This window comes from Mauremys mutica, chromosome 5, assembly GCF_020497125.1.
Source record: "Mauremys mutica isolate MM-2020 ecotype Southern chromosome 5, ASM2049712v1, whole genome shotgun sequence".
Lineage (NCBI taxonomy): Eukaryota > Metazoa > Chordata > Testudines > Geoemydidae > Mauremys > Mauremys mutica.
Window position 1 is genome coordinate 39,157,890 of NC_059076.1, and position 23,809 is coordinate 39,181,698.

The following is a 23,809-nucleotide window of genomic DNA, read 5'->3' on the forward strand; positions in this document are numbered from 1 at the left end:
GCACGGCCACCTGCCCGCTGCTCACCACGCTAGCGCCGGGGGCGCGTGATGCCGCTGGGAGCCCCGCAGCGCTGCTGGAGGAGGATGCGGCCGGGCAGGGAGGCGTTCAGGGGCCCGCGCGCCGGAGGACACGAACCTCCCCCAGCCGGGGGCCGCGTCCGGCGGCGCAGTGCGCACGCGCGCCGCCCTCGCGCAGTTTGGCCCGGAAGCAGCCGGCGGCCCGGCCGGTGGGAGCCGCGCGCGCTGGTGTTGCCGTAGCGGCGGGGAGGATGCGGCGCGCCGGGATGGCTCGTACGGCGTGAGGCGGGGCCCGAACCTCCCAGCCCCGGCTCCGCTCTGGCTTCAGGCCCCTTCTCTCTGCGCTGCGGCGGGCGGAGGCGGCGCAAGGAGAGGCCCATGGAGGGGAACCGGGACGAGGCGGAGAAATGCATCGAGATCGCCCGGGAGGCGCTGGAGGCCGCCAACCGCGACCGGGCGCTGCGCTTCCTCCACAAGGCCCAGAAGCTTTACCCGACCGAGACCGCCCGAGGTGAGGCCCGGACTCCCTCCCCGGCTGGCCGCCCCGCCACACTCCTCCCTTGGGCCGCGACCCGCTGCCGCCCCCGAGGGGCCGGAGTCTTCCCCGCTGGCCGAGCCCCCCCAGCCCCGCTGGCCGAGCCCCCCCAGCCCCGCTGGCCGAGCCCCCCCAGCCCCGCTGGCCGAGCCCCCCAGCCCTTGGGGAAGCCCCAGACTAGCTCTCCTCGGCCTAGGGTTTCTGAGGCTCCATCTCGCCTGCTTGTTGCTTCCCCTCTTCTGTGTTTGCCAAACATAACACCTTGGGTAGGGCCTGACCACCGGAGGGGAGACACTAGTGACCTCTGGGCCAGCTTCACCCAGTGTGCCCTCTTTGTGGCTGTGCCCACGAGCCCAGGTGCAGCCTGGTGAGCAGAACATGGCAGTGGACTTTATGCCTGTGAAATCGCTCACCTTGGACTTCAAATGATGTGCACAGAAAATTTCACGTGTGACTGTACATGTGTGTGTATACAGATGCAGGCCCAGGTGAGGGCCCTAGAAGTGAATGTTTGTTCAGGTATAGTCAGACTGGTCTGGCTGTAGACATGTAGCAGGGAAACCGAACAGTAAGAGGTTTAACTGTTGGGCGATTGGCTGTTCGGGTATTTAAAAGGAGAAAGTGGAGTGGGGAAGAGAATCCTTTGCCTGGAATCAGGAATTGAAGTCAGCCTAGACAAGCACAAGTTCAGCCTTGTTCTACTGCACTGGATCATAGACTCCTATTTCGTACAAGTTGCCAAAGAGTATTTCTACCCAACAGCTAGACATGGCCCGTGTCAACTGCCGGTGTCTAGTTGCTGTGTAGACGTACCCTAAAAGGCTTGAAGAGCTAGTTGAAATTCAGAGAAGCACTTCACTAAAACACTTAATACTTAGCTAAAACAATTGGAAGGAATATGATCAGTAAGCCTTAACTGTTAACCCCAGGCTGGCTGGCCGGCCCTAGTGTTCCCGTGCTGGCTGGAATGGGCCCAGCCACGCCAACCAGTGGGATTGGCCTAAGCCGCTTAATTGGTTAACCATTTAAATCAGCAGTTCTTAATCAGGGGTCAGAGGCCCCCTGGGGGTCCACGATCAGGTTTCAGGGGGCCGCCAAACCGGGCTGGCATTAGACTCATTGAGGCAGGAAGCCCACGCTGGCCTGACTCCATCACCCGGGGCTGAAGCCACAGCCTGAGCAGCTTAGCTTCACAGGCCGCCCCGGTGGTGTAGGGCCCCATGCAGTTGCCCTGCTTGCTTCCCCCTAATGCCAACCCTGGCTTTTATATGCAGAAAAACAATTGTTGTGGCACAGGTGGGCCATGGAGTTTTAATAGCATGTTTTGGGGGCGGGGCTCAGAAAAAAAAGAATCCCTGTTTAAATGACATATTTTTAATTGTTTAAACAGTTAACTTTTTAAAGGGTATTTACATCCCTACTTCTCTTGTTGAAAGAATTTATTGTGGATTATTGTTTGCACTTTTAGCCACCAACATGGCTGAATTGGGGCAACCATTACTGCAGATGTGCTTTACACCAGGATTCACTGCACTAGTACAAGTTGCTCTACTCCATTGCGAACTAGGTCTATACTAGTCTTTGGCCAGTTATACGCTGACATTTGAAAAAACATTAGCATCTTTCTAGCAGTTGTTTAAAAGATGGCTCCTTAGAGGAAACAATAGCATGGTTTCAGATTTCATTATCAGCAGGGTCATTGCCTGTCTAAGGGTATGTCTTCACTATTAATGTTAAAGCGCTGCTGCAGCACCAGCAGTGGGAGAGAGCTCTCCCAGCGCTGTAAAAAAACACCCCCATGAGGGGAGTAGTTACCAGCGCTGGAAGTGCGGCTGGGAGCACTGTCTACACTGCCACTTCACAGCGCTGAAACTTGCATCGCTCGGGGGTGTTTTTTCACAGCCCTGAGCGAGAAAGTTTCAGTGCTATAAAGTGGCAGTGTAGACAAGGCCTTAGGGTCTTCTAGTCATGCTATGCCAGAAGTTTATTCTAGATGGTAGTGCATGCAATGACTTGTTGAGTTTCCAGTCTCCACTTAAATTCTCTTTATTTTCTTCAAAGGATAAGTAAGTTTCCTTTTATATTCTTTTTACTGAAATGAAGATTTCCACACAAAATTAAATACTGCAGCATAGAATATTTCAAATTAAGATTGCACTCTAGGGTGATGCTCCAAAAATATCAAGTCTAGGCGCTGCAGGTTCCTACTGAAATATCAGGTATATATTTACCAAACACTTTTCCTCCTCCTGTGCTTACCTGTGAAATTTTGTGAGCAAGCAAAAAGTGAGGGCTTATAACATCTGTGTTTTTTGTTTTTTTTTAAATTACAGTAGATTGCTTTTTCTAAAATAAAAGATAGATATATTAGGGATCATTAAGACAAGGGAAATCCATTGCCCCCTTATCTCTGAGCAGAGCCCTATGCAGAATTGATAGGTCACATACTTTGCACCTCTTTCACCTTGCCTGTATGTCTTAAGTAAGTACTACCACAAGCCTGTGATAATCCAAAACACTTGCCATGGCTTAGTTGGATGGCCTTCATGAAAATATCCTTTGCCTATAAAAAGGAATATTGGGTTGGAAGCCAGGAGACTGAGTTTGTTTCCCCTCTTACACTGACTAGAGTTAATAATATTATACATTTCACAGTCCCTATGGTAGTGGTCACCAACTGTTGGATCACGATCGACTGGTCGATTCTGGAGACTCTCCCGTTTGATCATGATCTCCGATGATGCAGTGGGGCTGCTGCTAAGGCAGGCTCATTGCCTACCCTTGCCCCATGCTGCTCTCGGAAACTGCCAGTGTGGCCCTGGGGGGCGGGAGCGAAGGGGGTCTCTGCATGCTGCTCCTGCCTGCAAGCACCACCCCCACACCTCCCATTGGCCAGGTATGGAACTATGGCCAATGGGAACTGCGGGGGCAGTGCCTGCAGAGAGGGGTAGTGTGCAGAGACACGCACACATACACACACACACCGGGCTGCATTGGCCATTTCCAGGAGCAGTGTGGGACCAGAGCCACCCAAAGTAAGTGCTGTTCCCTTCAATGGGCAGGTTCTGAATGGCTCTGCAGCATTAAGACCAGGGGTAGCGTGAGTACAGCAGGCTGAGAAGCCTCCCAGAGCCAGCCCCCAAACTCCCTCCCAGAGCTTGCACCACTTACCTCAACCCTCTGCCCCAGGCTCAGTTCGGAGCCCCCTCCCCCACTGTAAACCCCTCAGCCCCAGCCCAGAGCCTGCACCCCCTCCCAAACCCAACTCCCTGCCCCAGCCCAGTGAAAGTGAGTGAGGGTGGCAAAGAGCGAGTGACGGAAGGTGCGGGGGATGGAGTGAGCAGGGCAGGGCTTTGGGGAAGGGGCAGTGTAGATCCTGGGTTGCTCTTAAATTCAAAAAGTGATTTTGGGTGTAAAAAGGTTGGAGACCACTGCCCTATGGTCTTATGCCCCTACTTTAGGAGGCAGGCAACAATTTCCATTATATTTATAGGTGAGGTTTCTGGGACTCATGCAAGGAAATTTTGGGAATACAACCCAAGACTAATATGGCAGACCTAAATTTCACCCACTTTGCCACACTACCTCTCAGAATGAAGATGCCAAAAATGTGCTTGACTGTGATGTCTGTAAAATGAACTTTTGCTGCATACCTTTTTTTTGCAAAGTATTTTTTTCACTGCACAGAATGGATGCTTAATGGGGCTATAATGTATAGGACCCTTATTTTATTCATTATGGAAACTGATACGTGTATCATGAATGAAACAAGGCATTTTTCAGGTATCCAACTTGAGACACCTAGAGCCTGATTTGTTCGAGCACCTACAGTTCTATCTGAAGCCAATGAGAGTTGCAAATGCCCACTACCTATGAAATATCAGGCCCTAAGAGTATGTCTACAGACTCTACACTGCAGTGTGAACCCAGGGTTAGTGAGACTTGAGTAGTTGACCTGTAAGGGAACCTTGGGCTTGAGCATCTACATTGTATTCTACCCTAGGTTAAGAATTTTCTGACCCATGCTCAAACCTAGGGCTCTGTTGTCCACACTGCAGTACACAGACCTGAGTCAAAGTAACCATATCCCAGAGTCCCAAGCACTCTCGCCCCCACCCCTGAAAATGTGGCCACTCTAGCCCTAGGACTGTGGTCAGGGGCAGCTCCAGACCTCAGCATGCCAAGCGCGTGCTTGGGGCGGCATGCCGCGGGGGGCACTCTGCCGGTCGCCGGGAGGGTGGCAGGCGGCTCCGGTGGACCTCCCGCAGGCATGCCTGTGGAGGGTCCGCTGGTCCCGCGGCTCCGGTGGACCTCCCGCAGGCGTGCCTGCGGAGGGTCCGCTGGTCCTGCGCGACTTTGGTGGAGCCGCGGGACCAGCAGACACTCCGTAGGCACACCTGCGGGAGGTCCACCAGAGCTGCGGGACCGGCAGAGCGCCTCCCGCGGCATGCCGCCCTGCTTGGGGCGGCGAAATGTCTAGAACCGCCCCTGACTGTGGTGCACTTTGGGAAGACTTTACTGCTGCCCTGTAGATTATTAGGAAGCAGGTCACTTTACAAAATGCTTGATTGGTTCACTCTCCATTGCAAACCCAGAAGGCTCTCTGATAATGTTTTTGCAGATCGCTAATCAGAAGAAAATCCGTTAACACTGACCTGAACTGCTGCTTTGCAAAGGAAGTGTGGCTTCCATTTTCAATAGAGTGGATTGCAGAATGTTGGGTTAGAGAGGACTAAGGAAGTTGTCCCAAGGAATTGTGTGATACTTCTAGATGACTCCTGGGACCTCAGTCAAGCTGGGCTGCCTCTACCCTGCAAAGTCTTAGGGCTCAGACCCTCCAGCCCTGGCTTGACAGAAGCTCAGACTCTCCAGCCCTGTAAGGTCCTGGGTCCAAGTCCTGGGTTAGCACAGTTAAAGTGCAGACATGAAGGGGGCTCGTGCATAGGCTTAGATTGCAGTGTAGACATACCCTAAGTGTCTTAAACTGGGTACTCACAAATTAGTGGGCTCTTCCAGAAATAGGGATAATATATCTCTATCTCACCAAGGTGTTGAAAAAAAATTGTGAGGTGCTATTACTGTGATGAGTGCAATAGAAAAGCCTTTGAGTAAAATTTAAAAAAAAAATCTATATTCAGGTCAGGATTTGGATGATGTGCAGTAGATAAGGAATGGAATCACATTGAATGATGAGGATAAAATGAAATATGGAATAGCTGCCTCATTATCAGAGTTCCATCCCTTCTTTGCAGTGAATGGAGCAGGGGTCCTGTGGGAAAAATAGTATATCACATTATTTAAAGATAATGCACACATACACAAACAGGCAAAATTAAGATTTCATGGGCAACATTAGTTCTGGCTCTTCCTAACTCTAATGCTTGATTTGAAACCTTAATAATGGTCTTTGGAAGTTTTTTGTTTTTTTTTGTATGGAATATACTATTTATATTCTTAATTATATTTGGACCATCAGGTGGATGCTCTAGATTCTTAGAAGATCTGGAAACTATTGAGAAGTGTTTGGGACTTTTTAGTATGTCTACACTACTATTTTTTAGGAGATTTCCCACTGTCCCACCAGTGCAGCTCCCTCTGTGGTAATAATGATGAAAATGCTAGTATGGACAGGCCTTAGGTGTTTTTTGCTACTAAGTCGTCCAAGCCACCACTGTGTGTTGTGGCAGACTTTACAAAAAGGATGTAGAGAAGGATTTAAGAACATAAGGATGGCCGTACGAGGTCAGACCAATGATCCATCTAGCCCAGTATCCTATCTTCAGACATGGCCAATGCCAGGTGCTTCAGAGGGAATGAACAGAACAGATAATCACCAAGTGATCCATCCCCTATTCCCCATTCCCGGTTTCTGGCAAACAGAGGCTAGGGACGCTTCAGAGCATGGTTTTGCATCCCTGCCCATCCTGGCTAATATTCATTTCTGGACCATGAACGTATCTAGTTCTTTTTTGAACCCTAGGGGTTCTAGTTCTCTCTTCTCAGCCTCTTGGAGAGAACAGAGTTATTTAACGACTAAAACTCCAACAAGCTTAAAAAGTGAGTGGAATCTTTTTCTTCAGGAATTTGTAAAGCATTGTGTTGTTGATAGTTTACAAAACTATGTAGTCTGCCATCTCGTTCTATAAGGTGACTTTTCAATAGCTCTGGCCTCTAAATTAGCCCCTTAAGTTACGATAAAGTTGCTCCCCATCTATTGATGGGATAAATACCCACTGACTACATGAAACCAAAATTTGAACAAAGTCACAGTGCATCTTTCATTGCATCTTAAAAATTGGCAAATTTGAGCTCTGTTGGAATTTAAAAAGGAGGGAAGGCTATTTAAGGGCCAAGTATGAGTATGCCCTACCACTAGTGTCATGAGTTCAGCCTTGGGGACAGCTGTAGGGTAGGTCTTCAGACAATAATCAATACTTTGAATTTCACTTGTGAATGGATTGGGAGCTAGTGTAGAGTGTGGAGCGCAAAACTGTATTGATGTTGGCCCAGCCCAGGTTGGACATGAACAGCCATGTTCTTGGTAGCTGAAGAGTCAGAGTGGCATTCAAGGATACCCCTAAATAGAGGGCATTACAACTTTCTAGCCTGGAAGTGACAAAGGCATAAGAACTACGATGTGGTCCATTTCTGTCTTTGCTTGTCTCTCGTCACTGTAATATCTGAGCAGCTTTCAATCATTAACGGTATTTAATTTCTGTAGATTTAATGATATTTTATTTATTTCCCAAAGGAAGACAACAGTCCAGGGGCGGCTCCAGGCACCAGCGCAGCAAGCGCATGCCTAGGGCAGCAAGCCGCAGGGGGCGGCCTGCTGGTCGCTGTGAGGGGGGCAGGTAGGCGGCTTTTGGCGGCGCACCTGTGAGAGGTCTGCTGGTCCCGTGGTTTCGGCGGCAATTCAGCGGCGGGGATGGCGCGGCACCGGCGGACCTCCCGCAGGTGCGCCGCCAAATCCACGTGACTAGCGGACTGCCCGCAGGCACATCACCAAAAGCCGCCTGCCTGCCATGCTTGGGGCGGCAAAACACCTAGAGCTGCCCCTGCAACCATCCATTGGTTTGTGTTCAGTTCACATTTGGCTGGGTATCTCAGGCATAAGTGTTAGAAACTTAATATTGTTATAAAGAAAAACCATGTATTCTTCTGCAGAAATTGATGGCTTAAACCCCACAGTAGCCAGGGAAAGCTTCCTACTCGTTACAGTACTAGCAAATAAGTGAATGGACTTTTTTATTTTTCAAGATATTTATATATCTTAACTTATATGTCAGTGCCTGATGACTTCTGTTTCTGTGAATTGCCGCCTCTTTATTGGAAACTAAGGGTGTCTTTTGCATTCTTTTCAGCGCTCTGGGGATATGTCCTCACCATCCACAGTGTACCCTTCTTGGTGTATTGCTTTTCTTAAGATTAGTGTCCTTCTAGATAAAGAAGATTGGCTAAGACTCACTTTTTTTCCTCCAAGAACCATTCCTTAATCTTCTGTTATGACATGACACACTTCTGCTCCTTGAGTCTCAGCACTTTGCCTTGTATAGCACTTCCAGCCCTTGGTTCAGGAAAAAGGGCAAAGAATTAAGCCCAAGATTTCTGTATAAGTACCTTCATATCTGTTGTTGGGCCAGTCCTGCAGTGGTCCCTAGGAGATGAACTAAACAGTAAAGAACCTATTTTAGTAGTTCTCAGACTCTGTGTACTGCTGATGGTCTGTGGAAAGCTGATTCCTCCTTTCTATTTTCAGGAACAGGCAGTCCTCGGACTTAAGACACAATTGGTTCCTGAAAATTGCATCATAAGTCAAAACGTCATAACTTGGAACCGCAATGCACTCCATTGCGGGACCGAGCGTCATAAAGTCAAAACCAGTTGTCATAAGTTGAATCAGGGTGTCAAGTTCAGAAGTGCTGTTTGTCATAAGTTGAACGTCGTAAAGTTGAGGACTGCCTGTACTTATTCAGGCATTTAGGCCTTTCATTGCAAAGAGAGATGGATGCCTGTAAAAGCAGCTGGAAAGTGAGGAACCAGCCCAGCTGTCTCCACCACTCTATGTTGATACATTAGAAGAGAAGAAGGAAGGGAGACTGGGGGGCACGAGTCGACCAGTTACCAATTTCTAAATGCTTTCCCTTGTAAGCAATTGCTTGCTATAGTTGCTTCAAGAATTTTGTGCTTGTGAATAGAAGGGGTGAGGGGGGATCCATAAGACAATCTCTTAAGATGTGGACCACATCTTAATGAAAAAGTTTCAGAGCCCCAACCCTAATAGGTCTCTTCCATCTGCAATGTGTATTATGATATTATGGTTATACTGTCTCTTTACAGTTTTGTTGGAAGCAATTATGAAGAATGGAAGTGCTGCTGGGAGTGCTCCGTACTGCCAAAAGCCAGCAAATGGCAATGGTCAAAGTAAGCCCAGTAGCACAAAGGACAGCAGTGCATCTGCAGCAGGTGAAAGTGGAAAAGGCTACACCAAAGATCAAGTGGAAGGAGTACTCAGGTATTGACTTACATAAGCAAATCACCTCTTGTATCATATGCATGTGGATATTATTCACTTAAGCTTCCAGGTAAAGAATCTAAAGAGGCATCTCCTAGATCTAGCTCACCTTTAGAGTAGAGATGCTTGTACTGAATGGAGACTTTTTTTTTTAATAATACAAATTGTGATGTACATTCATTCCTTGTGAGAGTATTATACCGATCTACATTGCAAATATCCCTACCTGTTAGAAAATCCAAGGTAGTTATTGAGGAGCTGTCATGGCAAAATGACTGACTGTGGAAGTCCTGATGTGAAACCTACAAGGCAGTGTTTCTAACTTAGATATTTATAAGGTGTCTAAAATATACTTCTTCAAAGTGAGACTAAAAATCCAGGGGTTAGAACTGAGAGGAGAAGTATTAATACATTCACAGCTAACATTAAAATTTTCAGGACAATCACACTATGCACATAGGTTTTAGATTAATTTGAATATTAAATCAGCTCCTTACTGGAGGGAGTTGTCTGTGGAACCCCTTGACTAAATGACCTCAGCTTGGACTACTAATTCTACCCCTGGGCCTAATGTAGCACAGGAATTTTATAGTGGAAGAGTAGAGCCAACCACAGTTAAGGTTGCACCGTGATTTTCATTCTGTCAAGATTAATCTAAAAGACAGAATTTTTTGAGTATCATTTTAAAATTTTCCTTGTAGCTTGAGCAATGTTTGCTTGATTTTTTTTTCACCCTTATGGCAATTTGTGGGGGAGAAATTATCATTGAGACCTGCTATAAGAGTTTTTAAAAGGTCCACAGGACCTTTGGACCTTTTTCCCCCAAGGACAGCACTTTGAGGGATGAAAACAATAGTTGTCCTTTTTGGTTTGTGTAGATTGGATAAATTCTCTTAGAAAGTAAAAACATTGTTTTTTAACATAAAACATAAGTTACTGTTGGCAGTATCCTGCACATTAGTCAGTATCAACTGTAAGCCAGTGTTTAGAATAGGGCTCCCTGTTAAAGATTTGTTTCCTGAAGCTCAGTAACCCCTTTGATCATACCAACATTGATAAAAGTTGCTTTTTTTGGTTACACCCAGTCCCATTGTTCAGAAAATTAGTGTGGAACGTGCATCATGATTAGATTGCCCTAGTGCTGCTGCTTACTGGAGTTTTTCATCATCTTTCTATTTGATGTCATTTTCTTTGACAATACTTGTAACAAAAAATGTGTGTGTGCATGAGGATTTTAGAACACTTTGAAATATCAGCTCTTATCTTGAAAGCAAAGCTTCCAGTTTCAAATTTCCAGAAGGAGCCCCTACAGAATGCAGGCAGCAAGCAACACATACAGTAGAACACCAGCGTTATGAACTGTCTGATCAACCACACGCTTCATTTGGAACCGGAAGTACGCAATCAGATAAATATAGTATAGTACTGTTAAATGTAAACTACTAAAAAAAAAAAAGAAACATTTACAAAAAAAAAAACTATTAGATGAGGTAAGGAGTTTGTTTCAGTTCTTGTTTCATTTAAATTAAGGTGTTAAAAGCAGCATTTTTCTTCTGCATAGTAAAGTTTCAGAGTTGTATCAAGTCAATCTTCCGTTGTAAACTTTTGAAAAAACCATAACATTTTATTCAGAGTTATGAACAACCTCCATTCCTGAGGTGTTGTAACTCTGAAATTCCACTGTACGGAGAAAGCTGCCAAGGGCAAGACCTGAACTCACAGTATATGGGTGCTGCCGATGTTCAGTGGCCAGAGCATGTTGCTTTGAGTCACCCATTAGTAATTCTAACATCATGCTCTGTGCAGGCACTTGAAGCGTGACCTTTAAGAACATAAGGCACAAATCAGAAGGGACCCCAGAGCTGCCAAGTATCATCGCAAGCAACCACATCATACAATCCCACTCATAAACGTGTCCAGCTCTCCCTTAAAACTAATTAATTTGTTAGTGCCCACAACTCCTATTGGGAGGCTGTTCCAGAACATCATTCCTCTGTTGGTTAGAAACCTTCTACTTTCCAGCCTGCATTTGTTCATGGCCAGTTTATACCCATTTGTTGTTGTATCAGCATTGTCCTTTAGCTTAAATAGCTGTTTACCCTTCCCCCACCCCGCCAATGTATTTATATAGAGAGCAATCATTCATATCTTCTCTTAGCCTTCTTTTTTGCTAGTAAACAAATCAAGCCCTTATCTCCTCTCATAAGATAGGCCCTCTATTCCCCTGATCTTCCTAGGTAGTGCTTCTCTGTATCTGCAACAAATGGGTTTACTGCGTTGGTTTTCATCAGTGTTGCGCTAGTATTGTTGGTAGATAAAATATAAACAAGCACTGAGGTGCTGTGTTTTTAAATGTCTTCCATATACACAAGGGACGTGGCTCACCAAAAAGCTACCATTACACCATAGCTATAGAGCATTGCATGATAGTGCAAACAAGTTGCTCAATGGGGAGAAGTGTAAGATGCAATAACTCGCTGTTGATTGCATAAGTACAGAGTGATATGCTATGAATAGTAAGAAATGTTGAAAAGAGAGCTACTCGTTCAGCGCAGAAGTTTGAAATCTCACATACTGAGAAGCACTTCTCTCGTGAGCTGAAATGTATCTGAAAATAAGTTATTTTTTAAAATGTGTGCATCTTTCATGCTAATAGTGATCATCTTGTTCAAAATGTACATAGTGACAGTAGTATAAGAGCCAAATGCAGGACAGATCAAACCAGCTCCCTCCTGTTTTAATACCATCTCCACCTCAAAACCTCTACTTTACTCTACTACAGAAGTTCTACTCACAGCTGAATTTACAGTAAACAAACATAACAAAGACAGGAAGGGGCCATACAGCAGTGGGAGAAGCTTGGTTTTCCCCCGGCCCACCCGGGTTTTAATTTAATACAGACACACATGCCATCCTCCCAATCCCACAAAACTATAATAGGGTCCTGGACAGGGTTACAACTTTTAGGAATGACAATTGCTTGAAGATGGTGTGACCGAGTGTCTCGGATGGGCCACGCTGAGAATGCTACACTCAGGGCAGACTGCAAGAAACAGGGCATACAATACCCCCAAACTGTTGGTTTGTTCTGCAATTAGAGTCAGCAGACCAGTATCAGAGAGCTTCTGCAGCACCACCCTGGTTAACAAGAAGCTAAACGCAGTCCCCTTTAGGCAATGCAGCCCTTGGCTCCCATCTAGGCAAACTGGTATAATATAATGAGAGGTTCCTGCAAACCCAATTCACCATATATGAGGTTCTACTAATCCCAAAGGATCAGACATTTACCCCAGGTCAATACGAGTGTCTCATCTTACCCAAATGTCATGCTGTCAGTCTATCCGTAGTAAACTAACTCAAGATTTATTAATATAAATATTTATTAATAGAAGAAAGTTATTGAATTGTTAAAAGATTATATACATTACAAATGCTTGCAAGGTCCTTATATCAGATTTGTAGCAGTGATGGATGAGTCTGCTGGCTTGCAAAAGTCTCTCTGGAATAATTCCAAAAGGTTATTATCCAAATGCATCTTATGTAGAGTCCGTTAGTCTTTCCTTGCATTTTCCAGGGTATTCCAAGTAACTACTTGGGAGATCTCAGTCCTATGGCTTAAACTTTCCCTGTTTAAAGTTCAGCAGACAAGAGATGCAGGATCAGACTCAAGGTTTCACTTTTATAGATGAAGAGGGCTGTCAGGTGCTTTGAGCACAGCATATGACTGAGGAGTCGTCTTTGTTGAGCATGCACTGTCCCACCACTTTGAAATTAACATTCAATTCCCTGTGTATACACCGTAATCTAGTTACACTAGAAGACAACATCCGGTCATTCATCATAACAGGGATAGATAAGATGAAGACAATGTAGATGATATTAGTTTCTGCAGTATCTCACATCTTCGATCTTAAGGTTAACTGAACACATTCGTATACAGAATGTAAGGCAATTAAGGCATGAAAATATTTAGCATCTAAAAGCTAATTTGGTTACATTGGTTATATTCTAACAGGATACAGGTACACAGGCAAACACATTTAGCATCTACCCTTGATTTCTGTTACTACAAATGAATGGGTTAGTGATTGCTGTCTAGTACAGCTGTTTGATATTCACATGCAAGTGAATTGTCCTGATACAGTTGTAATGCCTCTTGTTAAGTTGTTATGGGTCATACACAGGTTGGCTGGTTTGCCAGTATCACAGGTGGATACATGCCTTGCCATTCTGCTAGAAGCAGCACTGCAGAACACCTAGAATGGTTCTGTGGACTACCAGAGATCCACAGAACACATTTATTCTAAACTGTTTTTATACACTTTTTAAAACTTCTTTAACAAGGAATTAGTTGTGAAACATGTTAATCCTTCCTGTTCCTTTCAGTGCTGTCAAGTGTGGTTATGCAGCTGTCTCTGGCAGCCCCAGAAGAGGAGTCTAGGAAACACAGAAATGTTATATTTTACATCTTTTTTTAATAAAGCAATTTAAAATGCGTAAAGGTTCCAGGTCTTATATTCTTAAAAAATAATATAAAAAGCCTTAGCACAAATAGGTTGCTCAATACCTACAATTTCCTGCTGTGATTAGAAATGTTGCTACGGTTGAGATGCATTCTTGGGAAGAATTAGTTGAAGTATTGCATTTCTTGCCGTGTCTTGTGTTCTTTTATTCATACAAGAGGAAAGCTTGGAGGAAGAGTCCTTAATCTGAATTGGAACTGTGCCAGTCCCTGAGAGTGATAAGATAATAGCAACAAGAATTTTACCAGACAAGATTAAAATTTACTGTAATTGCAGTTTACTTGAATTTAGAAATGTGTTCAGGCAATTTTTAGCTTACTTTCTATTGATCCAAAACTATACAGCAAAGACTGCAAGTCATGGGGCCCTATTGAAGTCCAGTCCAATCTTTCTTCGTCTGCTTCTGCAAACTCAGTGAAAAGAGAGAGACCATTTTGCAGTCTTAGTGTAGAGAATGATCCAGAACATGGATGAAAGGGTTTAAACAGATAATGTCACGAACTATTGTCACTGCTTAGGTTAAAAAACAAACTGAAAATGGAAGTATGAGCATTCATTATGGATTAAAACCAAAAAACAAGCAAAGAAATTGGAACATTTATTTAATTAGGTTGTTAGAAATGTGAAGTTTTCAGCAATCATGTTGACTTCTAAACCAGTGGCTCTCAACCTTTCCAGACTGCTGTACTCCTTCAGGAGTCTGATTTGTCTTGCATACCCCAAGTTACACCTCATTTTAAAAACTACTTGCTTACAAAATAAGACATAAAAGTAACAGCACGCTGTTACTGAAAAATTGCCTACTTTTTTATTTTTACCATATAATTATAAAATAAATCAACTGGAATATAAATATTGTACTTACCTTTCAGTGTATAGTATATTTAGAAGTATAAGCAGTCGTCTGTATGAAATTTTAGTTTGTACTGACTTCGCTAATGCCTTTTATGTAACCTGTTGTAAAACTAGGCAAATATCTAGATGAGTTGATGTTCCCCCTGGAAGACCACTGTATACCCTCAAGGGTACGCATACCCCGATTGAGAACCACTATTCTGAACAGTGCAAGCTAGAAGCTGCAATATTTGGCTTTCAAGAGAAAACTGACAGAGGAAAACCCTTCTAGGCTTTATGGAAAAGTTCCTGCAGCAGTTATAAATTGGTCAGGCATCAAAGTCCACCTGATTTAAAACTGCCCTGTGAGGGAGTGTCAGCTGTGATATCCTCAAAGTCCATTAAAGAACTCCATGAAATCTCTCAGGAAAGCAATCCCACCCTTCACCTCACCACTCTCTCTCTCTCTCTCTCTTTCTCTCTCTGGGCATGACAACCAGACTTCAGAGGAACATGAATTGTACATCTGTTTTGGTTTTTACTGATGTGAAGTGTTATTTAGATACTATTAACCTTAACAAGAAAGACTAAATTACTTTGAGTTAACTTGTGAAACAATTGATGTGCTAGTACAGACATCTTTGGTTTTGGACAAGTATTTTGCAGTTGGTAATGTACAGTTTTTCATTTCTCTGTTCACCTCATAGACAACTGGTGTGAATTGAAGCTAAAAGTTGTTAAACAATTTAACCTGTGTTTTTTTGCCTTAATTCTATGAGAATTTTTTGTATGCTATAAAGATTTTTGGGGTGAGTGATATTAGTTGGATGGCATTGGAGTGTTCAAATGTTTTTAATAACTTTTTTAACGTTAACAAACTCTGTTAATTAGTGGTCCAGATACTGAAGACTTTAAAGGAAACAATGAATTCAGAAATTAAGGCAAATGGTTTTGTGGTCATCATGCCTAAGCACGGACTTCGTTACTTAAGCACAGGAAAAGTGATCCCTCAAATGAGACACCACTTGATCAATCTGTGATCTCAACAATACCTTGTAAAATGGTCTGGCCTGACTTCTTAGGCTAGCATACTTTTAATTATAGAATTCCCTTTCCTGTATAAAATTTCTTCATTTCATGAGCTAGCCAAAGGCTTGCTTACCTTTTTACCTATTCAGCTTTGGTGATTGTTAGGGCTGGTCTTCGCACAGTTTTGGGAGCACTGTGGCAGTATCACTTTAGAAACTGGCATATTTAAAGCAATACAAACTTCTAGCGTGGATACACTTACAGACCAGTGTGAAGGTGCTTATTTTATTCCTATACATTATAGTATTATGAAACCCCTAAAAGAAAGCGTTAGTCTGTAATGGTAGTGTTAGCCATCTTGCTGCCTACCAGTCAGGAGGCCCCCTACTTGGGTGCTTTATTATTTAATTTCTGGGCATTAACTTTTCTATTTTTTGCTTGCACCAAATATTTTCTTCCAGTTTTCACCAAATGTCAATGTACTGCAACATTGGCAAACTCTGCTAGTTTAGTTATACAGGAGAATCCTGCAGTTCCAAAATACCTTACTTATGTTCCTGAACTCACTATCCCATAATTAACTTTGGATTTAAAATTAATGTCCTGCTTTTGATCAAACCTTCCTGTTCCCATGGATTTTAGGGTGTTCTCTGTCCTCTGTGGCTTCTGTCTCCACCTCATTTCTGGGTCTTTTGAAATGCAGCAAATGATTATATCATTGTCCTATATTACTGTTCCTGTTGGGGTAAAACAAAGTTTTAAGTGTCAAAGTTGTTAAAGCTTTGTGTAGAGTTAATGCTATGTTAAGCATTCTAGGTCATCAGAATATAGGATTAGTGCTATTTTATTGATTATTTCTTTGGATTTATGCAAGCAGTTTATAGAAGTAAAATAGGTTTCTGGGATCCACGTGTATTCCTGTCTATAAAAATCTCTCACGTTGTTGCTTAAGTGCATTTCTTCTCTGAAAAGTGATTTTCGGAATGGCATTGTGAGGTGGCATTTGATATTTTCTATCACTGGATATCCAAATCAAATCTTCTGTTTATATATTAAAACATATTTGTCTTACTACCCATCCTGCTAAATCAAATTGGGTTATTTCTGATTCATGGCAGCATTAGCAAAAAAGATTCTCTGACTCTGTCGAAGCTGTATAAGCCAGAACAGAATCCAGTTCCCTCTCTTACAGTTGTATTAGCTTCATAGCATAAAAAGGATTAAAAAGTGTAATTTCTGAGTACACAAAATAAAGTGTGCACAGTAAAATAACCTTTGTGCGAGAAGGTGCAATTTTTATAAATTAATTTCTAGAATATCTTTAGTTATATAAATATACGAATTTGATATCTGCAGTCACCTCTCTGTTTGTAGTTATGTTCAAATGTTATATTTAGATCTTTGCTTGAAATCTTTTCGCTTATTCTTTTCTGCAGCATAAAGAAAAGTAAAAATTATTATGAAGTACTTGGAGTGTCAAAAGATGCAGGTGAAGAAGACTTGAAGAAGGCTTACCGAAAGCTTGCTTTGAAATTTCATCCAGACAAAAACCACGCACCTGGAGCAACAGATGCTTTTAAAAGTAAAAAAAAAAAAAAAATCTACAATTAAACTTTGTACATGGAGAAAGCCTTTTAGAATATAAGGGGCCCATCTACTGTACAGAACTAGCTGTGTTAAAACATAGTGGTTTAGTACTGATTAATCCTATCTGCATAGAATAGACCAAGCAACAGTTTGTTGTGTAGGTCAGAAAAGGCCCTTAAATAATTACTTTTTCAGAAAATGATTGGTCGTATGTATAAATTAAGGGACATCTCAATGTATGCATGTAAATAAGACAGAATGGTTAATTTAATATGAAGACATCTTATATGATTATGCATACTATGCCATCACAACATTTACATATTTACCATTGCTTTTGGTCCATGGGGCATTTGTAATAAGAAGGGCTTCATAGCTCAAGAACAGTTCTTACTGGTGGTAGCTGTTACAAAACCATGTTTTCAGATATTTCTATCTTGTAGCATCCTAGCTAAAAAAACGCAAAATGAGAAACAGATTTGCATTACTTAGTATATCTATACTGGCAATGAAAGTTTTATAATGTTAACATACAAGAGAAATTAATTAATGAAGACAAGTAATTTGTTTTCCAGTGTAAACATTGACATTTGCCATTCTAAGCATTTAGACTGACTATGCAAAATCACATCAAGAAAATTCATGCTTGGTTTAATGCCAGTGCAGTTGGATGAGATATAAATTTGATTGTGCCTTTGCTATTGGAGGCTTTAAAAAAAACAAGCAGTTTGCATCAAAGTGCAGTTTTCACTCAGTCACATGATATGCTATGTTACCTTTTTCTTAGTTTTGTGTGTATAACTTTTTTCAGACAAAAACAGATTTGTTCAAAACAGACCAAATTCCAACTGCCTTTTGACCAAACCCTTGCTCAATTTAATATCCAGAGAGCTAGGACTGCCAAGATTTCTCCTGGATCAGGCTAAATTGCTGATAAGAAAGCTTTTGGTGAAAAAGCATCCTTTAATATTGCATGCATACTTGAAGGAAAACGTGAACTTTTCTGAAATAATTGTTTTTCTCAAGTGTAATCTAACTATGGTATCTTTTCATTCTTTCATTTTACATGGTCTTTTGTTGAGTGATGGAACAAATCAAAATACTATCAAGGCTCTTATTTCTAGTTTAAACCCTGAACAAAACTTTCTCTGTGGACCTCGCCAAAAGTACTAATTATGACACATTAAGGGTTTAAGATGGGAAATAGATTACTCATAGCAATCAATTTAATGCTAATAATTGTCTTAATGTAGTTACACATGTTCTTGATAGCTAAACTTTATTCTGTAAATTATATAATTTGTTTTAAAAGGTCACTGCCAAATTTAAAAAATAGTTTTTAGATTTTTTCACCTTGTGACTAATAATACTTTCAAGTATTAACTTTGAGATTTCCAAAATCAAACTTTCACTATTTCACTCTTCATTCAGGTTGGACGCTTTAAACTAAATTACTCGTTTTCTGGTTCTTCAGCAAATGCACATTACTTCAGTGTATGGGTTGAAAATGGTGCAGGGGAATGTTGGAGTCCCAACTGCTTTAATAGGAGTGTGTATTTTTCTTAACACTTCAGAAGTATCATTTGATCAGTCTCTGGAGTACTACCAGACACGTATTTATAATTTACTAATCAAGAGGGTTGTTGGGTTTTTTTGCTTGGCTTTTTTTTTAAGAAAACCTACTTAGTGTAGTGCTTGAGGACTAGTAGATCACATGGTATGAAATAAGAATGTAAGACTATTTTCTCAATACAAAAACCAGATGAAGATTAAACTCACTTTTCAAATCTCTTGGAACATATTTTACTAAGTTGTCCAAGAGTGTTGTCTTTTTATTTTAATAACATTGCTCAGTCTCTTTTTATTTCCTCTAAATTCTGTTTTTAAAAAAAAACTTTTTGAATTGCTACGATGAGTTATTAGCCGTTTGTGATCTTTCTTGGCACAACATAAGCGAAAAAAAGATTACTTTAAAAAAATCTTGTGTAAAATATTTTTTGCGATAGGTTTTCTTCATGTGTATTTGTTATGAGCTGACTGACTTCTCTCTAATTTCTCTCCACTACTGAGGATGTCAAACTCTCACCACCAACTTTACCCTGAGGCAGAGTAACCTTGATAACTGTATTCAAAGTGTATGGTCTATAGCACGGTTTCCGTGTAATCTCTGTAGCTTGGTCTGTCATTTAAAAGCAGCACTGCTAGCAGTATCACATGACAGTTTAAAAAATATGGCCCTAGCTGCACCTCAGTAACCAAGATCAAGCACACACAGGTCAGGTAATTCCAAAAGTTAAGGTTGATTCACTAATATTAACTCTCATGTTGTATGTGTAGTATTTTCTATTTGTCTTTCTCTTATTGAATGTAAATCTTAATGTATTATTCCTATTAATATAACCCATAAAATATACAGGAGATGCTGCATGGTAGAGCTAATGTTGTTGGATCAAGCCAAACTTTTGCAATTACCTGACTTTTGAGTTCACATTAAAGCTATGTTTTTTTAAATTGCAGTGAGGGGGAAATATTTCAGCAGATGAAGACATTCCTTTGAAGATATAAACATAACTGTCCAGCCTTCTCTAGCTACTTTACCATGATACAGGGCCTTGGAAGGAGTAGGAAACCTAAGATGTTTCTGGACACCCTGTTCCACTGCAGTTAATTTTGTAACATACAGTGTCACCTATGAATGATGCTAGTCTTCAGCAAGTTCTTGACTGAAATTACAACTGTAATTACAGAACAGCTCTTACTGTTCATTTGTGTGAGCACCCTTTGTTCCCTGTTTCAGAGATTGGAAACGCATATGCTGTGCTGAGCAATCCAGAAAAACGAAAGCAATATGACCTTACAGGCAGTGAAGAGCCGGCATGCAATCACCCTGGCAATGGTAGATTTAATTTCCATAGAGGTTGTGAGGCTGATATTACTCCAGAGGATTTATTCAATATGTTCTTCGGAGGAGCGTTTCCATCAGGTATTTACTCATTAATATTTCTTGGGCATTTATCAGAGCTGTACTACAGAGTTCATATGATTTTTAGAATATTTAATCCAAAATATTATTTTCCTAATCTACTGTAAGCAAGTTATTTTCTTCTGTGTATTGCTACATATTAAAGTTGTTAGTTTCCTTTTCTGATTGCTATGGTGACCTGAGGAGAACATGAAATCATAAATTCATAAATATTGTAGGTTTTCAAAAATAAAACCTAGTTTATTTAATGCACCTTTCAAAATATAAGAAGTTTAAATATGAGCTATTTTAGATGTCACACTCTGTATATTAATTCCCCAGTCTATAGTCATCAAGGCATTTTAGTTTCACGCTCATCTTGCGTGTTTATAACTGGTGTTTTCTTGACTATTGATGTTTCTTTTTGTAGGTAGTGTTCATTCATTTTCTAATGGTCGAGCTGGCTACAGTCATCCTAATCAACACCGTCATAGTGGACATGAGAGAGAAGAGGAGAGGGGTGATGTATGTTTGAGTGTTTTTGACCTGAATCTACTGCTAGAGAAAGAAGATTGTAGTCGTATACATGGCATGATTGCAGGGGAATCTTTTGCTCCATAGGAACACCTAAATTTGCAAGTGAAATATTTTACAGGCCTAGTGTGGGGCAGCCTAGCTCCTTTGGTAAACAGACATGAAGATTTGCATAAGGTGCAGTACGCAGAACAAAAGGTCCCAAACTAACATCCTAAATTATTTAAGTTAGTTCCTGGTCACTAAGAGCTTGTCTGTATTTGAAAATTAATTCGGATTAAGTAGGGCAGATTGATTTAAATCACCAAGTGGAAACCCTTGATTTAAATAATCAATTTTAATGAACTTTTCTATCCCTAGTTCAGTTATTTTTCTAAAGAAAGTCTGCATCCTCATTGGTTGATATAACTATTAACATATGTTGATTTACAACTAAATAGTCTTTACACTAGATGTGGTACATCTTTTTGCTACCTAGGAGGGTACACTCTAACTATATGCATTTATTTAAGCAATTATATATCATAACATTTTCAGGTTATTAATTTTACATTTCACTATTTTAAAAATAGTGACATATTGCTTATATACTACGTAAATTTTGCTTATCATGTGTGTCAAGCTGAATTAGGATGGTAACTGGAATTTAATTAAACAGCACAAAATTACAGAATTTATTTTTATTAAAACAACACTAAATGTTTTGGCTATATAAACTTATCTTATCAAAACGTTGCACATTTACAACTAAATTATAATAAGTTTAGGCGTTAACATAGTTTGTATTAAATTGAGATTTCATTTTTAAACAGGTTTATTTTTAAAAATGAACTTATTATAATTTTAATAGCAAAATAAAAAAATCCAATTTAAGAGTCCGATTTTTTTCCACCTTGATATTAAGGTATGAAGTTAATTTAAAACACAATAGGTACTCCTGAGGATAACTTCATAGGTGGATGCTCTTGTTCTGGAGTAAATGTGCCTTATTCCCATTTATCTTAATTTAATCCACTTTTAAAGTAGATTAAGAGCATTCACACATGCAGTTACTTAAGAATAGCTGTTCTGCACTAACTACAGACAAGCCTTAGGTGTGGCCTGCTGTGTACCTGCATTTAGGTACTTATTTGACGTCTACAAAAACCTGATCCAGTCTATTGTCAGTGAAAAGACTCATTGACTTCAGTGGGCGTTGAATTACATCTCTGGAGTTTTAAATGCATCTCTTCAGTGTTGTATGATGCAATATCTATTGCATTCCTGTTAACTAATTAATGCCATTTTTACTTAGATTGTAAGGTGCTTGGGACAGGGAAAGCCTTTTCGTTGTGCAGTGTCTAGCACAATGGGGTTCTAATTTTTGTTTGGGGTCTCTGGGCACTATTACAGTACAAATAATAATTATTAGTGGCTTTGGGGTAGGGATATCTGACAGTGCCTAAATTTTGTAGTTGGTCTACAAAGTAGTTGGTCTTTTGGATTTTTAGATTATTAAACCCTGCCAAATTTGCATACTATCTTGATCCTGATTTTAGGAAATGTCCAAATCTTATCTGTTCTGTTCCATAGGGAGGCTTCTCTATGTTCATACAGCTGATGCCTATTATTGTATTGATCCTTGTCTCTTTGTTGAGCCAGTTGATGGTTTCTAATCCTCCATATGCCTTATACCCAAGATCGTAAGTAATGCTGATTAAATTTGTTAAAAAAATACTTCTCCATTTTTAAAATGCCCTTTTTATTTCTTTGCATGTCTTTTTAACATCTGCACTGCGGAGTCATCATCTACTTGCATAAAGTCAGGAAGTTGACAAAAACAACCTCCTGACCTGTGGTGTTAAGGTCTGAATTATAATGAAAGGTGGAGAAATTCTCTATTCTCCCCTTTGGCCCAGAGTAGACTTTGTTACAATATTTTATCCCTGCCTGTCTGGAAGGGAGTAAAGGTATTGAAACTCATAGCTATTTAAGATGGAGGGGTATCTAAAACTCCATTTTTTTCTTGAAAGAAATAACTCCCTTGACAAATCATCCAGGAGGTAAATAGTGAATAGATTTAGCCTACTTGCTATCTCTGCTTGAAGGGTTCTCACTGTCTTGCAGAACTGCTGGACTTCACAGAAGGAAGGCTCTTTCTCCTGCAGAGTTTGAGCTCCACAGGAGAGAGATATTCTTACCTTTTGAGACTAAGCTCCTGTGATACAAGCACCACTCCTCCAGAGCATGCACAAACCATGAGTTTTCAATCCACAGTATGCCAGCATGCAGGTGGATTTGTCAAGGGCTGCAGTAAAACATTTTCGAGTGAGATGCTGCTGGTTTTGATTGCTGCAGGGTAGAGACCTAATTTTTTATTTTGCCAGGTTCCAGTGTTGTTTGTTGTTATATACACCTTATTTATTTATAAGGTTTTTAAAACAAAGATGACTTACTAAAATGACTTTTGGAGATGGAGAGAGGTAGAAGGCAGAAGTTCTATTTTCATATGAATGTAAACATTTTCTTCTGTTAAACATGACATTCACACTGCTTTTCATTACAACTCTGACTTATCTGTACCTTGAAATAGTGTACTCAGTGAAACCTTATTGCTGCTCTTCACCAATGGCAACATTTGAAACATACACATTGTGTATACAAAAAGAATAACAAGCACATGTCTCTTACAGTGGTACAGGGCAGACCATCAAAATGAAAACAGAAAACCTGGGTGTCATTTATTATGTCAACAAGGATTTCAGAAATGAATACAAAGGAGTGTCATTACAGAAGGTGGAAAAGAGTGTGGAAGAGGACTACGTGTCTAACATTCGAAATAACTGTTGGAAGGAGAGGCAGCAAAGTAAGTTTACCCAATGAGTAATGTTTGGCACTTCTCAAAAACATGTATTACCATGAAAAGCTTATTTCTGTGTTAGAATAGAATTAAGTGATGATTTTTTACTAAAAAGCGTTTACATGTGATTTGCATGAAAGAACCAATACAAAGGCCAGTCTTTCACATTTCTTGCATTTTAAAAATACACCAAGTAGTCTGTGTTAATTCCCAAGGTTTTCACTTGATGACTGAAGGAAACAACTGCCACCTACAAAACGATAGATTATTTGTTGTGTTACCTGTGATCATTTCTTAAAAAGTGAACTGCTGTAATTTTTTGGCATTGAATGACAGACTTATTAATTTGACTACTTTGGTAATGGAAAATCAATACTCTTCATTTACCCCTACCCTGAGACAGCTCACAGAGCAGTTCTTAATCTGTTTTATG

The 23,809-nt window shown here is 40.9% G+C and overlaps 1 protein-coding gene across 3 annotated transcripts in view; it reads left to right on the plus strand.

Annotated features, from left to right (window-relative positions):
• The first annotated feature begins 199 nt into the window (after window positions 1-199).
• The window catches only part of DNAJB14 (DnaJ heat shock protein family (Hsp40) member B14), a 34,920-nt gene continuing 11,310 nt past the window's right edge, over window positions 200-23,809 (plus strand). Inside the window, exons 1-7 of one of the 3 annotated variants that reach the window (XM_045019400.1) lie at window positions 200-529; window positions 8,894-9,068; window positions 16,891-17,036; window positions 19,839-20,024; window positions 20,434-20,528; window positions 22,110-22,219; window positions 23,210-23,382. In XM_045019400.1, the coding sequence (XP_044875335.1) occupies window positions 397-529; window positions 8,894-9,068; window positions 16,891-17,036; window positions 19,839-20,024; window positions 20,434-20,528; window positions 22,110-22,219; window positions 23,210-23,382 (1,018 nt within the window). In that variant the 5' untranslated portion in view covers window positions 200-396. The remainder of the gene's footprint in view (window positions 530-8,893; window positions 9,069-16,890; window positions 17,037-19,838; window positions 20,025-20,433; window positions 20,529-22,109; window positions 22,220-23,209; window positions 23,383-23,809) is intronic. The other 2 variants (XM_045019399.1, XM_045019401.1) reach the window with 2 other exon arrangements.